Below are 27,255 nucleotides of genomic sequence, written 5' to 3'. Positions count from 1 at the left end.
ACAGTGTAGTTATTACCAGGTTTTCTTTGGGAAATCCTCCATAATGTTTGTGAGTGACATTTTGTGCACAGAACTGGTACCAGGGAGTTTTCAGACAAGATGTTGAGAGTTGGTGTGATGGGGAGTGTCAGAGGGGAGAAAGGAGGAGATGGTGCTACAACGCATCCTACAGAACAGTGTCCAGAAACAGCATGTAGGAGTGTATCAAGGTCGGTGAAGACCAGAAGCTTTAAGCACAGAACAGTAGTTTGACAGATAACTTAAACGTGAGGTTAGAATACACAGTTCTCCTAATACTTCAGTAAATAACTTGTTTTGAGACTATTTCAATGGGCACTGGGGTAATGCTAGTCCTCCATCACGTCACCAGTCAGTGCCTCGGTCTTAAGTCTTGGCTGCATCCCACGTAGTTCAGAGCCAGGCCACAAGCTGAGAGAGAAAAAAAGAAATCCTCCAAAGAGACGGTAGTTCTGATAAGGCGCATGGGAAAGTAAAATATATTACAAAATTCTGAAGTCAGAAGGAAATCCAGCAGCAGCCCTAGCCTTGAATTCATTAGAATTGTAGGTCAATTTTTGCCTTGGTGAAAGACCGAGACTTCTTTCTTCCAGTACTTGAAATAACTGTTTTAATTAAGAGGCTTGAGCAGACAGGTGTTTGATTGCCACCTCTTCATACAGACACCCATCTACATTTTAAAAGAGTTTTAGCAAATAAAGCAGCTCTTCATTCTACCTTCCAGGACAACGGCTCTCCCTGTCTTCTGAAATGAAAAGGCTCTCTTGTGAGGTCTGCCCGTCCTTTGCTTTCATAACGTGGTGACGAATAGGACAGCGATAGGAACTTTGCCCAGTTCCTTCAGAACACTACCTACTTTGATTCACCTAATAGGAGCTGGGGGAACTTTAGCCCTTCCTTAAAGACAATAACATGTTTTTCATCTGCCTGCCTTCATGCATGACAACATTACGTTCGTTGGAAAAGTTCAGAGCTGTCAGTGGCTAATGCCAGATACTCTGCTGCTGACGTAGGTGCTGGAGTAGGTCAGCATGGACTACTCAGTTTCATTCTTCTCTTGTGGAAGGTGCAGCTGGGAAGGTGAAAACTGACTATCAGCCCTAGTTTTCACTTTCGTCTGGCTGGTGGAAAAAGCATGGTGAGACAAATCCCCAAAAGGAGGCTGACATCAAACCTCATTGAACTTAGCAAAAGCAGCCTCTGTGCTGAAGAGCGAGGACACACACATCAGAGGTAGCAAAAGGAAATAGAGAAAGTAAGGGAAGGGGCAGGGGAGCCAGGAAAGGATGACAGAGAGAACAGGAAGAAACACAATCCCTTGCTGTGCTTTACAGCCAACTCAGCCAAGAGCCTTAGTAAATGACTGAGCCATCAGCCTGGAAGTGCGTGATCACATATGAGGGTAAATCTTAAGCTCCATTATTATGGGTTGTGCTGAATACGCAGCCACGTTTAAGTTGTACAGAGTGCCAGGGCAACATAACTACTTACAAGTACCAAGATGTCAGGAACAAAGTGGTACGTTGCTGCCAGGTTCTTTGTTTGTGAAATGCAGAAGCAGCATGGATTAATCTTTTGTCATTTGAAGTTACTCATCGAAACTATTCTGTTCTTTTACAGTGAACAACCTGCAGTATGTTAATTTGCTGGAGAACATGGGAAAATCAAAGCAGTTTTCATATAACATGAGACCGAGCACTGCTGCAAAATCCACAAGTACAAGGCCTGAGCACTAAGTGGATGCTCATGATTTAAGGAGCACTCTGGTACAGATGTAACTTTCCATCACACAGAAGCCATCTACAACATTTTAAACTTGAACAGCTTTTCAGTTTTGTATTACACGCCATGCAGGTCGCTAAGGAGCCGGACTCGTTTGTTTTGTGTACAAATTTGTCTCTAAATTTTAACTTATTTACTGATGCAATGAAATCTGAGCTGCATTTGGAAGCAGTGAAGTGCTAAGCCCAGCACTGCAGCACAGTTGCAGTGGCTCACAAACATTTACATTGTTGGAAGCAGGAATTCTGACTACGTGTTCATTAAATGCAATTGCAAAGGAGAGTGAAACTGCGCTGTGGCTGTAATGGTAACTGCTGTTCGGTTTCACCTCAGAATTTACTAAATGTATCTCAAAATCCAAACAGGAGAGGAGATGTAACCTCTGTGCTCCATTTCTGTACTAAATAGCTCATCTCTCAACCTATTCTGAAGATTTGGAAGGGTAAGGACAAGTGCTGACAAAGAAATCACTCCGCACAGAAATTCCTTATATATGGAAAGTGTTAACGGTGTTTGTTTGCTACTCTTGGAAATAATCCCATTATTTATTCATTAAGAACTGTATTTTTGTACCCGCACAGAATGAGTTTCTACAGAAAGCAATATAGGGCAGGGCCTGTGCTAGTAAGAAACTTACCTTAGAGCAGTTGGAGCTGCCGCTGTGCAGTATTTTACTTTGTACAACATTAAATTTCTGAAATTAGAGCAACTATTTATTTTTAAAGCAGTGGACATGCAGTATTTTTCTAATTGGCATTACATAATTCCAGTTCTTTAATTGGATGGAGCCCAGAGGAGTCTCTGCTTCCCTATGAGCACCTCAGCCTCACAGAGGTCCCTTATCTGACCCTTCCCTACGGTCCTTCTAGGAAACCCAACTTGAAAAGAAAAGCTACGGGAGGGATGCAGCTCTTTGTAAAATTTTTATTCTGTTTCACTTACAAAAAAAATGGACAAGCTTTGTTCCAACATCTCCCATTCAAAACTAAATAGAAGTAAATGCTTTACAATAAATGCAGTTCCACCTCTTTAGTATACCGCGTTCATAGGGCTGGGTCCCTGGGGGTGAGAGGCCAGGTAGATGTTGAAGCAGTAATGGAGGTCCGTCAGCCACTGCTCTTGGACTTCGCCGCTCTTCAGGGTCTAGAAAATAAGGGGGGGTGGAGAGGGAAATTCAGCAACAGCATTTGTGAAGCTTTGCTTTGTTCTTTACGGTTAAGCAGGTGCTCTGCTAAAGACACCCAAAGGCCTCATCCACTGGCATGCGGTGACACTTGTCATTTAACCTGCATGTTTAAACACGGTACGTCTGTTAGTGCTGAAATAATAAAGTGTTATTATTTGGTACGTTAAGATTGTGTTACATTATGGAGTATGTGAATTCTGTCAGATGCAGCTTCTTACTCTTAATTACAGCAGCTTGCTCACATCACAATTCTGCCATTGATAGTCAATTACAATGCAAATATGTGCAGTTCTACTGCAGTACCCTCCCCCACAGCTCATGGGCACTAACTCCTCCTCCTCAGCATTTCACAGTAGTTAAAAACAGAACCAAAACCACAAGCTGTCCACAGCCACACATTACAAAAGCAGGCCAAAGCCTTTCCAACACCATAGAAAGCCAACGTCATCTTTTCTGTTGGAGAACTTGCTTGATAAACGTATATCTTGTTCTCCACCACCCATGAGGTTAAGTTTGGGATGCCGCTCATCCCCTTCCTGCACACTTTGTTTCAAAACTTAGCTTCAAAATTCAGCCCAGGGGTCCTGGGCAGCGTTTGGCTCTGTGTCAATCTCATCTGCGCAAATCACAACTTGCATTTCACCCAGTGAAGGGTTTGCGGTCATTGTTCAACATAAACACAAAGTATATTCTTGTGGTCTCTGGCAGACAACAACAGGTTTCCTACCATGATGTCCTTGATAATCTGCTGCACCAGGAATTCATTGGTCATCATATGGCTCCTGAGCTGACCGTGTTGCATCAGTAAGCGAAGCAACTGAGCAACAACGGGCAGCTCCTCCCGGCAGATCCTGCTCACTTGGAGACTTTGCAGCATCAGTCTCAGCAGCCGCGGCAGGAGTGCTAATGCAGAAATGCACGATCCCCACAGCATATCCCTGAGAAGGAAAAAGAATGAAAATTGATCAGAGCGGCTCATTTCAGACACGTTTCTGAGGCCGACGTCTTGTGTTTGCACCAGGAAACGCACCCCTGTGCTGATGCCAGTTGGCACCACTACGCTGGCAATTAGTGCTGAAGCAGAAAATTCATAGTGGCAAATGCTACACTTGAAAACATTCTATGATGGAAAAAATTTAAGGTCCTGCCCTGGAGCTTCAAATGTTGCTGAAGCCTTCACACGGTGTGACTTCTGCTTGAGGCAGCGGGGAAGAAGGGTTCTTCTTTCAGTTGTATCTGAACCTCCTGAATCTTTAAGGCTCCAAATGAATACGGAAAAGCACGATCAGTGCTTTGTAACACATCCGTTAATACAGCAAGTGAAGCGGGAGTCTTCATAAGTCAGCTCTGATCAACCTTCTCGCACGTGGAACAGTTGTAAGAATAAAAACCAAAACTCAGAAGTTTCAACTGCTGAAAGACATTTCTGCTTTACAGGTAAATAAACTAAACCGATCCCTGGTGGCTGCGGCTCTTTGATTGCCAGAAAATGTTGTTAAAGCTGAAACATATCTCATGAACCCAGAGGGCAAGGCCACACATTAAGGTGCGAGTATCTGCATTTCCAACATCTTACAGCTGCAGAAAGGAAAAGCTTTGAACTGAAACCTTTAGTTGTTGTTTTAAATAATTACAGCTACCACTGCAGATGTTTTTCTTAAATAAACTGCAGTCAGAGGGGTTGGCCCTTTGTTTTACACCTCTAAATATCTGTGCTTACAAAGGCAGAGAAGTTGTATAGCGTGAAAGGCAGCATTACCTTTTCTGTACGTGTTCTGCATCCTCTTTGTCCAGAGTGAGCAGGAAGTACAGGAGGCTGTAACAACAGGAGGCTAAGAACTTGTGCAGATTTTCACTCAAGATGCAAGCTTGATCCAAGAGCTTATTTATGGCACACAGAACAGATCCAGCTGTGCTATCGGGTATTACAACCAATCCAACCTGGATTAAAACAAAAACCCTTCAAGTTCATTGCTCTATACACAAGTTTTTGCCATTACACTAAACAGTTCTAAAGCCAAATGTGTCCTTTCACACCACAACAAACATTACCTTGTTCAAGAACAGATACTACTGCATTTAAAAACAACAAATCCTCTTTTGCTTACAACTCGACACCAGCAGCAACAGGATAACAAGTATTTAAGGCTAAGCACTCGCTGCCTGCTAGAGAAGGCATTGCCACTTCTAGTGCATTTTTCAGTGAAGTGCAAAGTGAAAAGGCTCTTGCCCCACGCTGAAAGTCCTCAAACCACCGGGTTTGGAAGCACCCGTTGTTTCTCAAAATCCCTGAGCTGCACAGGGCTTTCAGAACAGAACTGCTTTTTGTGTGTTTGACATTGAATGTTGGGAGAAGAGGACAAAATCTAGAAGCAAATTTGCAAGTCCAGCTGTACGTTATCCTCTGAGCATCAGTACTGAAACAGAGCACCATTAGTGCAGAAGTTGTAAGGAATAGCTCTTAAACCACTGACTTTCAGATAAAAATACAAGCAGGCAGCTAACAGCAGCTATAACTAGCTAAGGAGACAAGAATCTTAACCCCATCCCCTCTAAATAAAGGCAACATTCATCCCAAAGGTATTGAAAACAAAACAACACTTTAAGCCTTCCTCTGAAGGACAGTACAAGACACAAAAATCAGCTTTCAGACTGAACCCGTCTTTCCCTTTGAACGCGTATCATGGGACACGGAATCCCTTCTGTGTCTTGAAACAGCAGTGAGCTGTCACTGAGGTAGAAGGAAACTCAGACTTAACTCTCCAGAAAGAAAAAGTACCGGGTACCCATCAGGACTGGTCTACTAGAAATCCAATGTGCCTGACAGGGATGAAAGCATTACAGAATCACAGGGTGGCCTGGGCTGGAAGAGACCTCTAAGCCCACCCATCCCCAAATCCCTGCTGTGGGCAGGGCTGTCCCCCATCAGCTCAGCTGGATTTGAGGGTTACAGAGACAATTACAAGATCTATCACAAGCAAGCTAAGATGGAAAACAAAATATGACTTACCAGGTATTTACAGATGCCAGTCTGGAGAATGTCAAAGCACTGACTTTGGGAAGGTATACTGGACAAGCTGTGACAGATCACCTGTTTTAATAAAGCAGTTTTATTTAAGCACTTAAAAATGCAACTCACAACCACCTTCTGCACAGTTCCACACTTTGCTAAATACAAAGTACCTATAAGAACATGGCAGCTTTGTCTTTAAAGGTACTGGTTCTTGGCAGTAATACTGTCAACATAAATTATTCAGTGTTTAATGAGAAGATGACCTGCACCACTGGTTCTGTGCTAGTGGCTTTCTTCCATTTATCTCTGTGAATGAAGAGGAAGGCCAAAAATACTTGACCCAGCTACAATGCCACAGCAAGGCTACACCCTGCCTGCCTCCAAGAGGAAGACATTCAGAGAACAGAGAGACCGCAGATAGCATTAACAAGCACAAATAGAGACATAGCCACAAAAAGGACAGGAAAGAAAAAGAAAACATAAACAGGTACTGAAGAACAACAGCAATGGTTTCAGTTCACAAGAGCTCCTGGCAAACCCAAGGACTACTGCCTTATTTATTTTGTTCTTCCTACTGTAATTATAAAACATCACCATGATGGAGATGAGAATGGCCAGGCTGGGGATCACCAAGTAGAACAAGACCCCATGAAATGCAGTACGACCCTGTAAAAAATAAAGACAACTTCTACCAGAAGTTCAAGTAACTCATCCCGCAGTCCTTGGCAGATCACGTTCTCTGTTCCTCTCCTCCTTCCCAATTACTCATTTTGTGAGCCGTTCATAGCGTTACAAAGTATTGTATGACAAAGTATTGCAAATGTCATCGTGCAAGTACTTTGACTGATGGGAGTATTTAAAAGACAGTTTTGTAGATCCTTTTGCACTGAATACCTTCATATTTGATATCGGACATTTATGTAAAGATGAAGAACTCAGAACTGCTGCATCCAAATATGGGGCTGTTTCCATACACTGCCATTTGCAAGTGATAAAACATTACTGTGTTGGAGTATTCTCAAGAAATGCACTAAAAATCACAGAATAGGATGCCTTAGGTTGGAAGGGACCTCGAGGATCATCAAGCTCCAACCACATGCAGGGCCACCAATGTCTGAATTTCATACTAGACCAGGCTAAACAAGGCCACATCCAACCTGGCCTTGAATACCTCCAGGGATGGGGCATCCACAACCTCTCTGGGCAGCCTGTGCCAGCACCTCATCACTTTCTCTGTAAAGAACTTCCCCCTAAAGATCCAACCTAAATCTTCCCTCCTTCAACTTAAAACCATTTCCCCTTGTCCTGCTGTTATCTACCCTATCAAAGAGTTGACTCACCTCCTGTTTATAGGATCCCTTTAGCTATTGGAAGGACCTAAGAACATCTGTGTTTCCACAGTGTCAAGAAATGAAATAAAGCTGAGACAGGAGGTTACAACAGAGGATTGTCAAAGGCAAACTGATGCCAGTGTGACCTCATACCTGAATAAGCAGTATTTGCACAAAAGGTAAAAAGGTTGAAAATGCCGAGACAGGAAGGTGCAACTAGCCTATAAGACTGCATGGGTCTCCTGACTAATGGAGGAAAAATAATCAGTGAAACAAAAGTGAAAAGCCATGCCCCTGGAGACTACACAACTTCTGTATGCAACCTGGAACTGTAACAATTGGAAACGAGAGGAAAGATCTGTGCATACCTGATCACAGGGTGATTACGACCACAGAACAAGCAAATATCACGTTAGGATGCAAAAATGTGAATGACCACAGTAGAGGTGGTCAGTGTTGCTCAACAGAAGTTCAGTACTACTCTCTGAGACCCCACACACACCGCTCCTGAAACTAATGCGGGAGAACTAATGTATCCAAAAAGCAGCGCCAACGACGATGATCCTGGCCAATAGGCAGTACAGGTGGGTTGAAAATTCAGAAGGATATCAAAAGGCTTACAGGGGAGAGCACAGGAGGCTTTTGCTGCTCTTAAGAGAGCTCAGTGAGTTTACAGAAGTGCGTGATATGCTCCTGACTACCTAGCACTAGACAATAACCTATGGAGATCCCTTTTAGTTCAATACTTGACTGCATAAAGTCATCAAATTAAAGGCCTAGGAGGCAGATCCGCCAAACTTACCCACCAAACCGTGACTTATTAATAGTAAATATTATTATAGTATTTGAGTTAGTATACATAATTTACTATTAATAATAAATTACTGAAATTTCATCCTTATGCCCTTGGAAAAGTTCCAGCAATCCACAAAGACTCTCCCTTCGACGACAAGCTGCAGACAGAACTGGACAAGGAAATTGGCCATCACAACACTAAGCAGCAGCACACCTACTTGTAAGGGCTGTGCTGAAGAGCACAATGCCTGGCAAGTTCACTTTTCAACCTTTTGAATCCTCCGACCCCCAAAATAGCAGTAACGCTCCCTAGAGCCAGCTCTATTCTCATATGATTAAGTGGGAGCTGTAATCCTTTTCAATTCTATAAATTAAATCCTGCTTGAAATGGCTTTCATCACAAATGTCTGTTACAAAAAGCGAAACTGAAACACTGTTAGACATGGAAATGAAAAGCAAAGAAAACTTAATTATCACATGAAAATTAGTATTATTCCCGACAATTTATTTTCCTTAGGCAAGGGTTTGCATGACGCTTAATTTCCATAATAAAATGTCACAGCTGATTCGTTATTTTACATTTGATTAGCATTTATCACATTTTTGGCGCGTTCACGGATGAGTTTTGGACTAAAGCCAGAGCAGTTTTGTTTCAGAGCATCACCAAAGTCAATGGACAGAGAAGGAGCGTTCTCTGATCGTGGAGGGCTTTATGCCTTTTTAAGACAAGTATCTGATGACCGGTTTGGTTTCATTCTTTGGGTTTGGTTCATCTTGTTCGAATGCCCCAGTTTGTGTAAATTAAGCCAAAACAAAAAACAAAAAGCCCCAACCAACCATTCAGTGTAATACAGCTCAGCTGTAAGGCGCTCTCAGCTCCAAAAGGTGGAGTTAAGAGGAAGCCCCAAGTTCAGTGCAAGCCCATCTGGCAAAAGGACAACTGATGAACCCAGAGCCACATCCCGGTCATACATTTAACTGTTCCCGCTCCCTGCATCACTCTGTTCCCCACAATGTGAGAAATTCTGTGCTCAAAAAGCCTCAAGGGAAACATTCTATCAGGAACTGTCCAGTGCAAAAAATGTGTTATTGCTTCCAGCTTAATCACGTTGCCAAGTATTCTCTTTTTCACAGAAAAATCCACACTTTCTGTTGAAGACACGCATGCAGAGAGGAATCCAGCAGGCAGGAGGAATAACCCCTGTGTGCGGTCAGACCCACAGACAGCCCAGAGCCCAGAGAAGTGATTGTATTCTAAAGGAAAGCTGGCCAACACCGGGCGCTATATCCCAACGTGAACTTTAAAATGCACTCTCCTGTTCCTGCTGACATCCACCTCCAACACAGGTAACTGAAACGTAACAGGCTGTTCTGCAGCCAATTCCCCAGCCCTGGAGAAATGGCTGTTTCAGGCAGGGCCCTGCTCAGTGTAACACGTTACTGTAGAGCGTAGAAAATGAGAAGTTTTCAGGTGATGGGGCAGGCAATGAAGCTTGGCCTCTGAGGCCAGGCCCGCTCCCCCGAAGCGCCCTGCCTTATCAGACATATACTCCCCTGACAGGGCCCGCTTCTCTTTCTGAGATAAATTGATTTGACAGGGCAATATTAACAGTGCCCTGAGTTGTTGAGAAAGCCGCGTACAACCAGAGATCTTTGTTCACCTGCCTCGGCTAAGCTCATGGGGGCGGATGTGAAAGGTATTCCCGATTCAGTGACTCCAGAAAAAAGGAAAGAAACAAGACAGAAAACCCACACCGTCACAACAAGAACATAACAAAGCCAGGGCTTAAGAGAAAAAAAGGAGGCAAAAAAAAGTAAAAATGCAGTCTGCGGGAAAGCATAACATAGCTGGGCAATGGGGAAAAACACCGTGCGTCGCATTCTACACCAGCAGAGCACGAAGACAAAGAAACACATCAGAAAAGAATCCAAACTAATATGTAATTCTACACACTGACACTGTACACATTTCCAACGATTTAGAAGAATTATGAAACACAGCCAGCGTCCAGCTGCTGGCTCGGAAACACTGACTGCAGCACACAATCTCAGATTGCATCTGTTGAATGGCACCAATTGCCCACATACGGGCTCTGCCTGATATAAACCTGTACCTCAAAGTCAACTGAAGTCAAGCTGCCTTTATTTGCCATGGAACACAAATATGAAGCTGCCAATCACTGCTGCTCACTTGCTGTGCCTGATGACAGGCCCCAACCAAATCTGTACCGGGAGGCAGAGAACTACTGGCTACAGACAAACCTATCTTGCTAAAAAACTGGCATTTCGGAAACTAATTATTTAGTGACAGAACAGGGCTCCACAGCTAACACATGCTCAGGGCCATGATTTAGCAGAGGGTTGTTAAGAGTTTGGGTAGTATGGTAGGGTTGCACTTGGACTTGATCACCTTTAAGGTCTTTTCCAACCCGTGCAATTCTATGATTCTAAGTCATACCCGAAAAGCAAGAAAAGCCCAGCTCGCCTGGCTGCCCCTCTCCACACGAAAGAACTTGAACCACTGGAAACCATGCCCTTCAGAAGCGAGCTCTTGTTCCTCACAAAGCCTGTGACTTGGCTTAGTCTGCCACAGCACGTCAGCGCATATATAGCCTTTACAACTACCTCATTTATAAAACTTTCTCACTTTTCTGTATGTTCCATTACATCCATCCCAAGAGCTCTGAGCTGCAGCCTTCTTTTAATAGCCGACTTTCCCCGGTGTTCGCTCTTAACCCTTTTAAACGTGTTGCTGATTATTTCATCCCTTCAGCACCGTGCCCAGTTATGATTCCAGAACTTGGACTTAAAGCACAACTTCAGAACGGTGCTTTGCTTTTTCCTCCCCCAGCATTCAAATGACAAAAAAACCACCAAATATCATAACAACAGAAATTATCACGTAGACGTTGTTACCTTGTTAATCTGCTCATTTCTGTTGGCGCTTTCTCATTTGATCCTGACAGAGCAATTCAATTACAGGGGAGTGAACAACGTTACCGACAAACACTATAGGCGCTGTTAAAATGAACCAAGTCTGAAACCTCTCCCTTCAGGCTGCAGCAATCTATTCTGGAGCTCCATCTATTTTAGCTGCAGGGATATGATTTTAAATAATTGGCTTTAATAAGGCGCAAGTCATTTTAAGTAGAAGTCGCTCCAGAAAATGAAGCAAGGCTTCCACATTTACATTTCATCTCTTTCAGACGAAACTTGAAGATTAACCTTTTACAGTTACACAAAATGGCATTCAGAGGGACGCTCTTCTGAAGCACTGCTCCTCAAGTGAAAAATCACAATTACCTGAAAGTGTTCACAAAAAAGTGGCTTTGGGTTTCCAGTATTACCAGTGTCTGCGCTCTATATAAAACAGTTACAAACAGCAACCACCTCAGAAGGGTTTTGCTAGAAACCACTTAAAAGCTTTAACACCCCTATCACAAGTGTCTGTGTTTGGACTTTTCTCCCAAGACCCCCATCCAGGCCACGCACTGAGGCTGTAGGTGTGGACTGTCCACTCAGCTGCTGTCAAACAGATGCAGTAACTTGTCTAGAAACTACCTTGTGCTTAGCGAGACCCTCTTCACTTCCAGGTGTTCATTTTCCTAACACTTCTAGGAAACCTCTATTTGCAGCTTACTCTATTAAAGAGACAAATCCCAACTTTACTATAATAGAAGCCTGAATGCTTCCTGTTCTGCAGCTAATGGACTTCTTATCTTATTTCACTTACTAGATACTAAAAAACAAACGAACTTCTACAAATGGTTTGCTCAATAATTCAGCATCATCATACACTTGCATGCCAAGCAAACAAAAACATACGCCATTCAGTATTTAGAAGCCCTGCCCTCTCTACTAAATTCCACCAAAAGCCACATCAGAAGTGTGACTAATTCAAGGGGAGTTTATTATTAGTTACTACTGCAAAAAACAAAAAACATTTCTATAAGAGCTAAACATTTTTAATTCTGAAACTGAGTCACTATATGGAGGACTGGAGTTCAGGGATCTCACAAAGTGGCTCACAATGTAAAACAGCTTTCCCCTCCTACTGAAAATTTACTGCATACTAACTACAGTAAGCACCTGCCTGCAATACAGGGGAAGATACCTCATGCCTCAGTAACTCCCTAACTGTGCAAGGAAAGCATTACAAAGAGGCATTCCAAGGAGGATCTATATTACAAAGAGGTATTGAAAGACATGGAGGCCCTGGGGCACGTGAAGAGAAGAGCAGATGAGGGAGATGGTATTGTTCAGTCTGGAGAAGAGGCACATGAGAGACCTTTATTGATCTTTACAACACCCTCAAAAGTGGTGGTAAAGAGGTGAGGTCAGCCTGTTCTCTCAGGTAACAACAAATTGAGAGGGAATGGCTTCAAATCGCATCAGGGGAAGTTCAGGTTGGATATTAGGGAGAATTTCTTCTCCAAAAGAGCGGTGAGGCAGTGGCACCTGAGGTGTGGGAATCAACACCCCTGGAGGTGTTCAGGAGCCACGCTTATGTAGCACTGAGGGACGTGGTCAGTGGGCATGGTGGGGGTGGGCCAGTGGTTGGACTGCATGACCCAAGTGGTCTTTTCCAACCTTAATGATTCTATGATTTATTTTGTTTTATTTATTTTACCACAAATAAATTAGTTGAAGGTTATCAATTGCTGGATGTTTCTCTCCCAGCAAGAAAAAACGTTTCCCATTGAATGCAGAAAAGTGGATGGAAAGCCAGCCGAGTTTCTAGTTGGTTTAAAGAGATTTAGTGCCTTCATCATCCCAACTGCAAATCCATTTCTAAGCAGATGCAGAAATCGTCTGATGGTAAAATAATTGACACCTGAAAATCATTCAACTTTATAACAACAGCACTATCACCCTGAGCTATTTCCTCTTTGTTCAAAGTGCTCTTTAAACTTATCTCCCTCAACCTCAGGAAGAAAGAACCCACCCATGCCTCAGACCCAGATCCAATGCACTTAAAGCCTTCGCACAACGTGGTCTCTCAAGAGATCGTTTAAAAAAAAAAAAAGCCTTGATAATTTGCTGGCAGTTTTTACCTCCCCGGAGGCTTCAGCTCTGCTTTTTGGATGGTTTTGTCACTGTGTGTTTTACTTCCTTTTCAGAGGAAAGAAGTTCGTTCAATACCTGGTGGAAATTAATTTCTCTCTATAAAGGATTCCAGTGAAATATTTGGCAAATCTTGAGGAACTGAGATTTTTTTTCCCCCCCAAGACTGCATTGCTTTTTCTAAATCATCCAGCCTCCAAATTATAAAGTTCTTCCAGACTACTAACCCCAGAGTATTTTCTTTACAAACTGAACACAAAACAGAACACAGGTCAACATGTCTGAAACAGGAGGGCAGTACTGAACAGTATTCTACAAGAAACAGCACAAGGAAAAAGAGAATCCCCTTTACTGAACTGAAGAGTGCACTGTCTGCTCACTATGAGAACACCAAGGTCTTCTCTGCAGAGCTGCTTTCCAGCTGGTGAGTCTCCAGCACTTGAGGGTACACAAGGTTACTCCTCCCCAAGTGCAGGGATCTGTGATTCCCTTCAATGAACATTACGAGGTTCTTCTGTGCCCAGTTCTCCAGCCCATTGGGACTGGCAATGCAACCATCTCATTTACCACAAAATTAATTCAGTTTTGTGCAACCTGCAAACTTGCAGTGGGTGCAATCAGACTAACTGCCCAGGTCACTGATAAAGTGGTTAGAAAGTACTGGTTAGAAAGTTCCGTGTTGGCTCCTGGGGTACATCACTGTGATTCGGTTCCACGCAGACTTTATGTCTCCAATCACAACTCTCTAGACCTGGCCACTCAGGAAGCTTTCACCTCACTGTCAACTTAACTAAGCCATTCTTTATCAGCTGATAGACAAGGATATTATGGGATACAGCATGAAGAGCCTCCACATAATCCAGGACAAATAATATGTATTAGTTTCCTCTTCTCCACCAACGCAATTGTCTTGTTGCAAAAGGCTATCAGGCTGGTTGAGCACAATCTGTTCTCCGTAAACTTATGTCAGCAGCTCCCTATCATAATATTGTCTCCATAATGACAAATACACTATGGAAGAAAATCCATATTCTTATCAAGCTCAGGGTGGTTAACTGGCAACCCAGAACATCCTTTTGGTTAAGAATCTACAAAAACACCATGGACCTGGAAGATCATATTGCTCCTCATACTGGGATTTTTGATCCTATTTTCTCTCATTACTTAGTCCCAGGAAAGAGTTTAGGCTAACACATAAATGCATGAGTACTGCAGTGCTCCACATGGTGTCCAAATCCTTTTCTACAACCAATCAGGGATATCCAGCTCTTTGCTTAGTAGCTGCTACTTGCTTTGGAAAACCTGACAAAAACGAGTTTCTGTACGTAATAACTCTTCTTGTTGGCACCAAAGCAACAAATAGATTGTGCTAAGAGAAGATCAAATTTGAAAGCAGGAACCAAGGATGCAAACAAGCTTTCTATAATCCACTGATTTCACTGTCCCCAGGTTAACATATTGCTATGGTGTGGTTCCCTCAGCCAATTTTGATGCGTTTGTGAAGAATCAAAAAAGAGGATGGAAAGAGGACACAAGGGGTACCATCTTCAAAAGCTGATTAAACATATGCAATATACTAAGAAAGACTGGAAAAAGTGATTCCTCTGGTGAGTTCAGAAGGACAATTCTGTGTTCTGCACAGAGCAGGAAGATAAAGTTCTAGTGTTTCTATACTGGAGAAAGGTTTTTCTGCTGAGAGAGTGTGTCATTAGCAGCTAGAAAAGAGACAGTATAGGAAATAAGGAAAGCCCAACTGTTCTGGCAAGCCAGCTAACTGTAGTCAGGACCTGCAAGGTTTCGTATCAGTCATGGTACCAAATAAATTTGCCCCAAATACTTTTCTATGGAAAACAACACATGTGCAACATATGGCTAAGAGGACTGCCATCACATTTAGTAGATTATCGCTTAAACTTCACAAAGTAGAAGTTGAAAAAACATCGTGTTGCTTTCTTGAACCAAAAAAACAACCCTCAATGAAAAACCAAAATACGTCACACAGCCACAACTTTGTTATGTTCTTCCCTCCGTATTCATGACAGATTTCATAAACACTGTAAAACTGACACGATTTAAAATATGGTTTCACACCTTTAAAGTGGTTTCTGTGAACCAAGCAATAAAAAAAGAGTTGAGCCACAATGACGATTAATATTTACCGGTTCTGAATAAAGTCTGGTGGCTCAGATCCCTTTAGAACCAATAATAAAATGAAGCTTTTAGCTCTCAATACTTTGGATCTTACAAACAGGTGCCAAATTCACAGTGAAGTTTATTATCCAGTAAACTTGGATTAAATAAGCATCAGAAGTTATCTGAAGCCACCAACGCCAATTTAGTTTTACTTCTAAGTTAAAACCTCATGTAATGCAAATGGCTTTTTTAATTAACAATGAAATTTCACGAAGAAAACTCTCCATAATTAATATTTTTACAAGTTTTTTTGTTTTTTCTGAAAGCCAAACTGTATTCCTGGTCCTAAACTTCTCAATGTCTGACAATTTTCCACCAAAGCTTCCACCCACTTGTTCCATGATCGGTGCTTTGCACACACCTGAACATTCACTTTTCAAAGCAGCTCCCTTCAAAATATTATCTGCTGGCTGTAAGGAAAAATCAGCAGATTGACTGCTGTAACGTTTTTCATTCTTTTTCAACTCACCACAAGATTTCAGACACCTGCAGAGAAGGGATAAGAGAGCATTTCGAGATTGAATGCTGTCATTTAGAATTAGTGTCGATGTATTACCTCTGTCACAGCCCAGTGGTGTAAAAACTGGTCCAGATCTGTTAGGTAAAGACGGACAGGTGAAAGCTGTGTCTGGCTAATGTGTGGTTTTCCTCTAATGCCCTGGAGACTAGTCAACTCCTCTCTTGAAAACCCTAGAGAAAAATAAGCAGTACAACAGCGTCACGAGACAAGCCAAGCACTCTTCTACTTTAACAGCATCATTCACAAGACCTTGTTCGGTGTTTTAAATTAAGCATATCAAAATCTAAGCTCTGATTTCCAAAAGAAAACACCAAATCAAAAGAATACCGATTTAAACCATAACAAAGGTTTAAACAAAGACCATTCAATGGCCACATTCTATTTTCAACACACGTATCTTATAAAAATGAAAAAGCAGATACAATGCAAGACAATTCACGGGGTGTTCACAGCAATGCAGGGACTTTCAGACAGCCCCACGGGCTTAAAGAAAAATTAATTTGCTAAATTATTTCTAGCCAGGTATTAAATGCTTTAATAAAGCAGAACTGCTGATTCGAAACAGTCAGTTTGTGCTTGTTTTCATTTTCTGCACTATCAATACCGCTGCCATCAGTTTTTCCACCAAAAAAGGTAATTTAGAATGCAAAGTAATTGAGTGTTAGTAATGATTCTCTTTACCACAGGGAAAGTTACAGGAAAATATTTCTCAGTCATGTTACACCATTTTAACCACTGCACCTTCCCAAAGTGAGTAGTAACAATAATTCTGTTCTGTGGTGGAATCTGAGTGCAAATCTAGCAGGGAGGTGATCCCGCACATGTGACAGCTCTGGGCAGTTCCCTTCAATGTACACTGATGGCTTTATTCTGATGGTCTGTTTTTAATGGTGCAAGCATGTCCATAGGAAATTCAAAAGGCTCTCTAAATTCATATTGTTATGAGCCAATCACAGACATTGATTTCATCAGATAAGTCTAGAAAAGAAAATTTCATTCAAGCTACGCGCTGAATTTAGATTTTCCTCCTACTTTTTAAAGAATATTTGCAAGACATTGAGAAAAAGTGAGCAAATATTCACCAAAATGGAAAATCAAAGCATATATACAGGGTGTCAGAAATCGGATCGAGAAAAAAAAAGGGATATATTACAACAAAAATAAGCAACAAGATTAGAATCACTTTCAGGAAGTAACTACTTCACCATTTATTCCAAGTTATACCCAGCAACTGACTACCAGAACAGATTTCATTTTGTTAATTCTAAATTATGACATTCACATGAATTACCTATAAGGGTTGAAAACAAGAAGCTGAAATAGTCCACATCATTCACTGCATTATCCTGCACTTGGCACTTCCAGCCTGCAAAGGACGATCTACACAAAACCAACAGTAGATAGTTTATTAAAAAAACATGTCATTAAGAATTCACAACCTAATGGCATAATGCAATCAATTAGCATGGCTAAATTATTAATTTCAGCATTCCTGTTTCTAACCGCTGTTGTCAGAGCAGCATTTTAAACAGCTTCGAAAACAGAACTTGGCCTGTTCCAGACAAGTAACACTGAATTTTGTGCCCTGACACAGGCTCTGGTTGTCACGCAGACTGAATTACTGAGGTAGCAAACTTTCATAAACACCGCTATAATCTTTCTTACAGTGACAACAGCCAAGGTACAGTAAATGAACTTGATTTCCCTTACTCGTATTTCTCATTACATTCACTAATTTTGATAGAACCCTTTGCAGGAACAATAGATACCCATTTCAGAGCAGCTTCATTGTCTACTTTAGAGTTGCTGAAGCTATTGAACACAGAATTAAAGACCTGCTTTGCAATTTAAAGCACATAAAGGAGCAATGTACTAAGACACAGCAAACCTCATTGCAGCGGCCTGACCTCTCCCTTTTCAGGGGCAATCTATAGGACCATCACTTTTGTTTCTCAAATTAAAAACCATACAGACTTGAGGAAACATAATGTCGAGTGCTGGGGTTCATCCTGCTTTCCTTCTTCCCTACACATCTCACTTGCAGCCGCTGCCATGGGCAATGCCCTGGACTATGCTGATCTTTTGTCCAAAGCAGTGTCACTGCTCTTATTTGCTACCCACATTAGCTTACCCACAAGCAGGATTCTGAAGCTTATGGCTAAGACTCTGAAAATCCTTCACATGTTTTACCAGTGTTGGTTTGCTACTGATACCTAACTATTTGCAGGCTCAGGAAACAGAACGAGTATTTCAAGCATCCCAACAGGATACCATGCTATGTGTCACTGACGTCTACAGATGAGGAAGCAGAGAGAAGCACTGTTATTCTGCTCTGGGATCATGGAGTACCCGCAGAAAAGAGACTACTGAGTGTTTTTAAGCCTCATCTGCAAGCAGAGCTGCACTGACACACGCACATACAAAACCAAAACTCTGAACTCAGTTACCATCTACTTTTTTAAAATGCCAAAGCTATCACATACGTAAAAACAAGTCTCAGTGTTATAAGAGCACTAGGGCTAAGAATAAACTAGCACTCAATTAAGAAAGTGACAGAGGAAGTTGCCTACAATCTTCAGCTTTGCCTTTGTGCGCACGCCTTGAAGTACGATGTTGTTACGTGTCAGTGTCTCCAAAAGGGGGTAAACGCTTGGTTTTCCAAGTGGGATATGGACATACTACAGTAAATAAAACAAGGGGTCTTCTCCCAAAGGAAGTCAAATTCCTTTATATAAATACTCTTCCAGTGACTGTGGTGCATTTAACACACAATGCAGCATGGAAAAAATAACACAAGGTCATTAAATCAAGGACTGGATCAGGATCTCACAGACAGACTGTACCAGATTAAGAGTAAGACCCATGTCTTACTAGTAGTGCAAGTACAAAAAGAACACTACAGCATAAAAAAAGTTAATTTCAACATATACTCTAGTTATCAATGCCTCGATTACCTCAGAATCCCAATGGCTACAGCACGGCTGAAGCTACTCCACTTTGAGATTTGTGTTAAGGTGAATCAGAAATAGAGAACACAGAAGTAAAACTGAATTCTAGAACAGATATCGACATACTACAATCCCATTATAAATCATTTCAGAGATCTTAAGCCAAATCTAGTAACACTACTACCATGGATGATTAAGAACTATGTCCATTTTAAAATGGTTAAATGCTCATAAACGGGATGTTAAACCTTTTACAAAAAACGATCTGTAGATGGAATAGAGGCAACAAGCTCATTATAATCTCCCCTCTTTGAATAAATTTTCACTACAATGGGAACCTGTTATCAAATTGTACTGGTGAGACCCTTCCAGACAGCCACTCCAAACCCACATTTAACTGAATTGAATGCTGCTGCTTCTGCAAGGTTATCTGCTCTCGGTAAGAACGTCTCTACCAAGATTTAGTAGTGCACCTTTAGTTATCCTTTTTCATATACCAAATGATATTAAGAGCAAATCTGAATCCAATTAGCTTAAAAATCACTGCTTCTCTTCCCATTAGCATAGAACATATTTATTTATGACAGTGTGTGTGCATATCATTACTTCCAGCACTTGCTGCTAACTAACTTTTAACAGCAGATCCATTTCTGTTCACGCCATTATTTTCAGCTTAGGTTACATCAAAGAATTGCAAATAAAATTTGTAAACCACAGTTTTTGCACAAGTGATTATTTCTCAACCACATTCTATTATCATCGTTGTGCTTCCTGATCTAAATTAGCTACCAAAGTTTTCTGCTTCAGGCTACAGGCGTTGGTTCTGATGTACTTATAAGAAGTTTTAAGTTATCTTAATGGGCTCCCAGAGAAGAACTCCAATGAAACTCACTGGAATAATTGCAGAAATGATTAACCTTCCTCCTATAAATCACAGCACTCAGACTTCAGATAGCAATGCACCTATCAAACATGGCAAACCTTGCTTAGAATTTGTATTCTGGCTTTTTTGTTGTTGTTAATCAGTAATAAATCTGAAAATAAGTGTATGTGAGTTCAGGCCTCAAGTATTTTTTAGAGTAAAAAGGAAAATTGAATACAAGATTCACAGTTCCTTTGAGACACTGATACTACCACCCTTTTATTCATAAATGTGAGGATTTATAGACTTATATATATATATAATATATATATATTATATATATAGACTTATAATTCAATAAGTCTAAGATGAAAGATCTGAGTTTTCTGTTCACGGAAACCAAAATCCAATTCTTTCAGATTCCAGGAAAGTGTTTCCATTGCCATAACAGAGGACATTCTAGCACACAGTGTTCCTGAAGTTTTACAGAAGCATTTAAGCATCTGAAAGAACAGGCTGAGAAACCTAACTCACTCTGCGCTGAATGACCCTGTTACAGGTTTATTTTAACCACCGACCAGAGATTTAAATCAAAGCCTCTTACAATTGTTCCTCCACTTCTATGTCACAAAACTGTTCTGAAAGGGGTTTCCTAAAAGGAGGTTTTTCTGTTTTTCATTGATACACTTCAGTTCCACCCAGAACAGGTAAATATTGTCAGGCATGGCCATCAGCTGATTCACCCATTTCCTGGACACCCAGACTCCAACTCAGTGAAAAACAAATTAAGAAAGCTTAGCTATGAGTTATTATATATTTGAGGAGTACCCCTTCTCAAAACAGTCCGATAATACCTCTTAACAACAACAATATCTCTTTTAAATTCATCAGGAGCAGAAATCTTACCAAAGACCCTCTACACCCAACAGACTAGCAGGGCATGAGGAAGGCACTCAATCAACTTAGGCCTATAGGCAGAAGTCACATCCTTGCTTACTACAGAAGAAATTGTGCAGGTTCCCATCTCAGCAGAACTCTTCTGGGGACTCATGAGATGTACTGGAGTAACTTCAAGCAGATACACATTACATTACAGAACCAAACAAAGCAGAGAGAATTACTAAGGCATGACGGCATTCTCTTCTGAGCCTCAAGAGAACACAAGGATGAACTGAACAGCTACCAGCCGTAAAGCTTCCACCTGAGAAGCTACCTGGCATTTACAGGATGCAGAGTGGGGAACACGATGCCAACCAATATTAAAATAAAGGTCTGTAAAACTAACATCTGCACTAGACAAATTAGTACACTCTACAGCAATGGACAGAAGTAGCTGATACATGAATACGTACTTTGGGGTTGGGAATACACAACAGGCTTCCTCAGAAATAATTTTTTGTCATAAGTGGCTCTAAGAAGCCTAATTAAGGGTTAAACATACGTGAATAAGGAAGAACCTATAATATTTATGAAAAAGAAATCCAGAAATCTAAGAAGCCATAGCGTAGGAAAGAAGGTCTTCATATGAAGAGAGAACTGGTTCTAAGGGTAAGTGGAGCAGAAGACTTCCACCAGGATGCTGGAGCGGGTTCTCCAGACTTGAGGACTCCCATCTCTTCAGCACATTGCTCAGTGGTCAATGTCCAAGCAGCGGACTAAAACCCTTCCAGAACAATAGCATACAGGTCTCTCTCAACTAATGAGTCTCTACATAGAAGCACTACAAACCCCTTGTGTTTTACATACACACCAAGCTGCAAAACCAGCACTGCCTACAAACCATTAACGTGGTGCTTATATGTAAAAACACCTATAAAACATAAAGTAAAGAAAGAACTATAGAATTAACCAGCATGAAGAGTTTGGCAAGTACATTACAACACATCCCACATGTTCCCATATTCTCATTCTAAAGAATTACGTGCACACAAACAATGAAACACCCTGGAAGGAACAAATCCACGTGTGCCATACTAGGACGGGTGCACAAAACAAAGCAGTTTTATGTTATGTTGTCAGTAAGGATTGGGACAGCATGTCTGCAAACCAGATTTTGAAAGGGCAGGAACCCAAGATGTTGATACTGTAGAACATTCAGCATCTCTGAATATTTTTCCAGCCCTGCCTCCGTGTCCCTTTCATTCACACCAACTCAGCTGCAGACAGCACGGGTCCTGAACATGAACTATGAAAGCAAGTGAAGAGTTTTTCCTCTACCTTTAACAGCCTGTTGTATGTAGGCAATCATTTGCTAGTGGTGTGAGGTTATCTCTTTTTAAGGATCAAGTGCTTCCATTTGGAGATGTGGCAAAACACAACAAACATCTGCAAGGAATTAAGAGGGATTTGCAGAAAAATACGAAACCTATTTTTAAAAACATAACAATCTGAGCTATGCTTTGTTAAAAGTAAGCCTGTCTGCTACTCATTTGCTCTAAGGTTGCGAAAGCTGTCTGAAGGAAAAAAAAATTGCTTACACATTATAAATGACAGCACAAATCAGAAGAAACATTCACTAATGAGCAGAAGGCATTTACCGCCTGGCGCAACTGTAAATGCAGTAATATAATTCTTCTCCTCTTGGTTAGGGATATCGAACTGCAAACAAGAACATGGGGACACATTTAGAGGGCTATATCCTTAAAGGAAAGCTTAGTATTCTCCCTTTCAAGTCTTAGGCTTCACATAGCAGCGAGCAAGACTTGGATAAAGGAACGTGCCTTCCCCCACATCTGAAGCTCAGGGTGAATACAGACTTCACCATTCTTACATTTTTCTTAGAAACCTGCTCATACTAAACCTTCCTATACCTGTATGATCTCATTGTGTGCTCCAAGGTGTATCTACCTGACCTTCCTTTATGCCACTGGTAAAGACTTGAAAGCAGGGATAGAGGGAAAGTGTTGTTTTATTGTAAATGAGAAAAAAGCTCTCATTCACACTAATGAGTTACAATATTCATTCCAAGATTCTCCCTGCTTGTAAATACTTATTTGGGAATGCTTTTCTTTACTACAACAGTGCATTCTGTAAGTCTTTAATAAAACAGAATGCAGGCTCCCAGTGACCTACGCTTTTCATGGTGCCTCCTCAAGCCACATTGGCAAAAGCTATAGATCACGTAACTAGGAAAAGCAAACAAAGTAGTATTTACTAAGAACTATGGCCTAAAGCCACTTTGGAGAACATATTTGGTGTTTGTTATAACAGAAGGTAGAAGTACACTCATGTTTTTCCTAAGCACCGACTCCTATAGGCAGCAATATCCCATGCCCACCTGCTTGATGAGATGCCAATTGCCATTCTTTTCAGAATACTTAAAGCACCATATCTTAAGGAAATAGTCCGTTTACAGGGATGACAAGCAGAATGCAACCTATCCTCAGAGTTATAACAACTTATGAAGTCTAGGAATTCCCATATCATTTATGTCCGGAGAGGTTGTGGATGCCCCATCCCTGAAGGTGTTCAAGGCCAGGTCAAATGGGGCCCTGGGCAGCCTGGTCTAGTATTAAATGCAGACATAGGTGGCCCTGCATGTGGTTGAAGCTTGAGGATCCTTGAGGTCCCTTCCAACCCAAGCCACTCTATGATTCTATGTCTTCCTCAGGGAGTGCTCAGCCTTTGTGTATGGCTTTCATCCTTTTTTCCTACAGCAACAGAAGCAGCTGGGAGAGAACCCAACAAGAAATGGCTCTGTAAAGCCACTGGAAATCTCATTTATGCACACTTCAAATAAGAAATGCCATAAATTAATTCCCTCCACACACCTTTTTATTTTGCTTTAAATCTAGTTAGTGTGCAATTCCCTATTGCAGTGATTTCCAGACACTCCATTCCAATAGATAAAGTTGTTTTAAAAGCGTGTAACTATTATGCATAAATAAAGCATATAAATAAGTTGCATTCACATGATTATGCCAAAATGATTTTCCTTACTTGTACCACAAAACACCTTAAGAGGAATCAGAACTTCTCCCATAGCATCAGCAATCTGATATCTTAGTTAAGATATTTGATTACAAGGTCACAGTCTGCATTTCTTAATCTAAATTTCACAGAATAGAATACATCACGCTAAGCACTCAGACTATATATTACCTATGAGGGCTGCTCTGAAAATAAGTATTATAAGTATTCTGTGCCCAACACATTTGAACTGTTCTTTAATTAGCAGAGATCTACTATTTGAAGCTATTCCAATAAATCATGAATGAAAAATAATTTCTGATGTTAATTCTCTTATGAACATGGCATGTTGCATCACAACAAAAGGTTTGTCTTAATACCTTAAAGCCACATCACATAAATAATGACAACTCCATCTTGCATATTCAGGGCAAACACTTCATAAAATATTTCCCATATCCTTCCATTTGCTTCCATAAATTTTAGCTTGTTAGAGGCTTAAATCAGAGAGTGATTCAGAGAACTTATCTCTTTCCAAGAAGCTGTTACCTCTAATTCCTCTCACCCTGAAGTCACAGACTGTTCTCATGTTCCTCCAGACCTTTCTCCATCTGTAGGGAGAAGGGTTTTCATCCCCTAATTCTCCATCTCTCAAGTCCCAACCTGACTGGTTTTAAAGTTAATTACATCTCAGGTCCTGCGCAGTAGGGACTGGAGAAGAGAGGGGAATGAAATCCAAGCCACCACATCCAATCTCTTATTTTCACGTGAAATTCATCAACTGTATCTAACCTAGAGAACTGACAGCAGGAAGGCTCATTCTCTGGCAAGAGACATCAATTAGTGTTGTATGGCCATATTTGCACTTTTAAATTGCCACCAATTCAAACAGGGTAGCTCTATTTAAGCCACTATACATTTCCAAATGCTTCTTGGCCTGCACTCTCGAGGACAGCTTTAGTGAATATAAGCCAAAAGCGTGTCAGGAACCATTCTAGTAATTTACCAGCATAGATGATCACTCTTATACGCCTTCCCGTTATCATCTCTCAGCACACACTGTCCACCACAGCTCACTTGGTGACTTCCTGTAAACCACCTGGCTACTGATTTCACCACCACAAAAATAATAAGTGGAAAATAAAGGACGTCTTAAAAAGTCCATTCCCAATCAACAAAAGCTTTCAAATTATACAATAATTATAATTTCATGTTCTCTGTCTGATATCATGAAAGGACTGTGGTTTAAGCCATCTACATACATTTACCAGCTACTTTTATAGTTTGCACGCATGCACACACACACAAGATATGTAAGTTCTTTCGGTTTATAATGATTGTTCTTGGGGTAACAGTCTTATTATCATCCATATGGACATTCACCAGATTCACTATCATGCAGCTTCTCCCTAGCAAGCATACATGGGCATCTATGCACATCCTCAGCTGCACGTAAGAATGTACGTGGTCCAGGAGTCAAAAACAATGTGGAAATAAAGGCTTTCAAAGACACTGAAAACAATTACCACATACAGCAGTGAGCCTCTGATGCTACTGAATGCAATCTATTAAAAGCATGACAGATAAGCAGGTGGCTTAGCAAAAAGAGATTTATAAACACTACCCCCTCACCTGAGAAAACAAAGATTCAATGGAAGAAAAACAGTGCCATCTAGCGACAATAATATTTTTTACTGATAAATGAGGTCTCTGAATGAACTGATCTCTAACAAGCAACAGAAAACATCCAAGCAATCACACTGGGGCACAGCACTAAGTTATACAAATTTTGAAACAGTACCATTACTTTAAAGAACTTCATGTTTAACTTAAACCATCACAATGACAAAATTCTGGTAAATGAATGCCAGAAATTACTTAGTCCCTCTTTCTTTCATCGAGGCTTTAATTTGTCATCCTGGTATACCTGCATTCACTCGATATTAAATACCACCTGTGAGGTATATTCCATACCCTCTTCCTACACAGCTTATTCGAGTACTTGCCCCTAGCATTTTTTCTTGCATTTCATATCTATCCTTTTTAGACACAGGCTGCCCAGGGAGGTGGTGGAGTCTCCTTCTCTGGAGATATTCAAGACCTGCCTGGACGCCTACCTGTGTGACGTGGTGTAGGGAGCCTGCTTTGGCAGGGGGGTTGGACACGATGATCTCTAGAGGTCCCTTCCAACCCCTACAATTCTGTGATTATCCTGATAAAAATGCTGTCATTCCTTTTCAAAAGCCTTTTACACACGCAAGTTCCTCTGCCTTCCCAGTCTTATTTGCCTAACAATACCAGTTTGTTAGTCATTTGCCATTATCACAGCTAACAGACTTTCTGTTCTTTGTCTGCTCTCCTTTACACTCAGTCCAGTTTGTCCACATCATTACCCAAAAGCAAGCCACTGAACTGAACACAGTCACCCAGCTACAAGTTGGTGATAAGGGATAGAAAATTATTTAATGTACCCTATGTGCAATAACAGGTAATGAAGTTCGTAAAAGCCCAGGTACAGTTCAGATCTAGAAAATGCATTGCTGTTTCCTCAACTGCACAAACCTTTCCCAACAAGAAGACAAAAGAGACTGTTCTGTACTCCAGAAATTAATATCAAGCGTTACGTATCTCTGTGTTTTTGCATGCGTGGTGGCTAATTTCAGTCACCAAAGACTGGTCCCAAAGGATTTTTTTTCCTGGACATTCCCTTCACAGCGGCCAATTTCTCACATCATTTTGATTCTCCAATTCTTATAGGCATCCTATGATGAGATTCTTAGGATAAAAATCTACGATCGTAACCAGAAAAATAAAGCACCTTTCACAAAATAAGTTTTTGAGCCACACCTGAAAAAAAGTCAAGCCTATTTTCAAGCTCTTTAAGACTCCCACTACTGAAGCTGGCAATGTAGGTGAGAGTATTTTCAATGCTACTACATTCATTTTGTCTATAAAAGCCTTATTTAAACCTTTACAACGACTTGCATTATTTTTCAGGTGCATTTCCAAAGACAACAAGTTCCTGTTTAACAGTGACTCCTCTTAACACAGTGGGAACTGACTTACCAAAGAGAAACAATGCTCAGTCAGGATTACTATCTCTTTTACCAGTTTCATTTTTCGTAGTTATTTCAGATCAACTCCTTAGGTAGATAACCTCAACCACATATAACAAAATGTATCTTAGGTAGATAACCACAACCACTGAATCCAGTTGTAATTAAAGCATGTTCCGAATGCCATAAATAAAGATAAAAAGACTATTTACAACTCTGAGAAATGAAAGTTGCTCCTCCTCCTCTGTTGTGAAGATGTTACCTACTTTAGGTAAGCACACCACCCTCCAGCAGACTCTAATATCTTCTACCAAAATGATTAAATGCCCTCAGCCCACCTAGTACCATCAGATGATCTTTGGAATACTGCTATAATGTTACTGTAAAAATCTCCTAAACTGAAAATCAGATAAGACCTAATTTAAAGAAATTAAGCACCTCAGTGTTTATTAGTGTCATTAGTTCACACAACGCTACCCTTTGATTTGTTCAGTTTGCCACTGAATTCCCAGTATATGGCAAAGAATTTGGAGATCCACCTTCCCAAAGCCAAAAAGAGATTTTCATTTTTATAGCAG

At 41.0% G+C, this 27,255-nt stretch overlaps 2 protein-coding genes across 7 annotated transcripts in view; one reads left to right on the top strand and one right to left on the bottom strand.

Moving 5' to 3' along the window:
* Window positions 1-3,153, top strand: part of INVS (inversin) — a 76,790-nt gene extending 73,637 nt beyond the window's left edge. For all 6 annotated transcript variants that reach the window (XM_015855084.1, XM_015855086.2, XM_015855087.1 and 3 more), the window contains one exon: window positions 1,639-3,153. In XM_015855084.1, coding sequence (XP_015710570.1) covers window positions 1,639-1,754 — 116 coding nt within the window. In that variant the 3' untranslated portion in view covers window positions 1,755-3,153. The remainder of the gene's footprint in view (window positions 1-1,638) is intronic.
* The window catches only part of TEX10 (testis expressed 10), a 46,961-nt gene continuing 22,410 nt past the window's right edge, over window positions 2,705-27,255 (bottom strand). The window contains exons 10-15 of the mRNA XM_015855092.2: window positions 17,194-17,282; window positions 15,939-16,072; window positions 5,997-6,077; window positions 4,746-4,927; window positions 3,714-3,924; window positions 2,705-2,943 (exon numbers count right to left, since the gene is read on the bottom strand). Coding sequence (XP_015710578.1) covers window positions 2,830-2,943; window positions 3,714-3,924; window positions 4,746-4,927; window positions 5,997-6,077; window positions 15,939-16,072; window positions 17,194-17,282 — 811 coding nt within the window. The 3' untranslated portion in view covers window positions 2,705-2,829. The remainder of the gene's footprint in view (window positions 2,944-3,713; window positions 3,925-4,745; window positions 4,928-5,996; window positions 6,078-15,938; window positions 16,073-17,193; window positions 17,283-27,255) is intronic.

The sequence above is a fragment of the Coturnix japonica genome, chromosome 2 (genome assembly GCF_001577835.2).
Source record: "Coturnix japonica isolate 7356 chromosome 2, Coturnix japonica 2.1, whole genome shotgun sequence".
In the NCBI taxonomy this organism is placed as follows: domain Eukaryota; kingdom Metazoa; phylum Chordata; class Aves; order Galliformes; family Phasianidae; genus Coturnix; species Coturnix japonica.
Note: the sequence above shows the minus strand (reverse complement) of the source record. Positions and strands in the feature narration are given on the sequence as shown.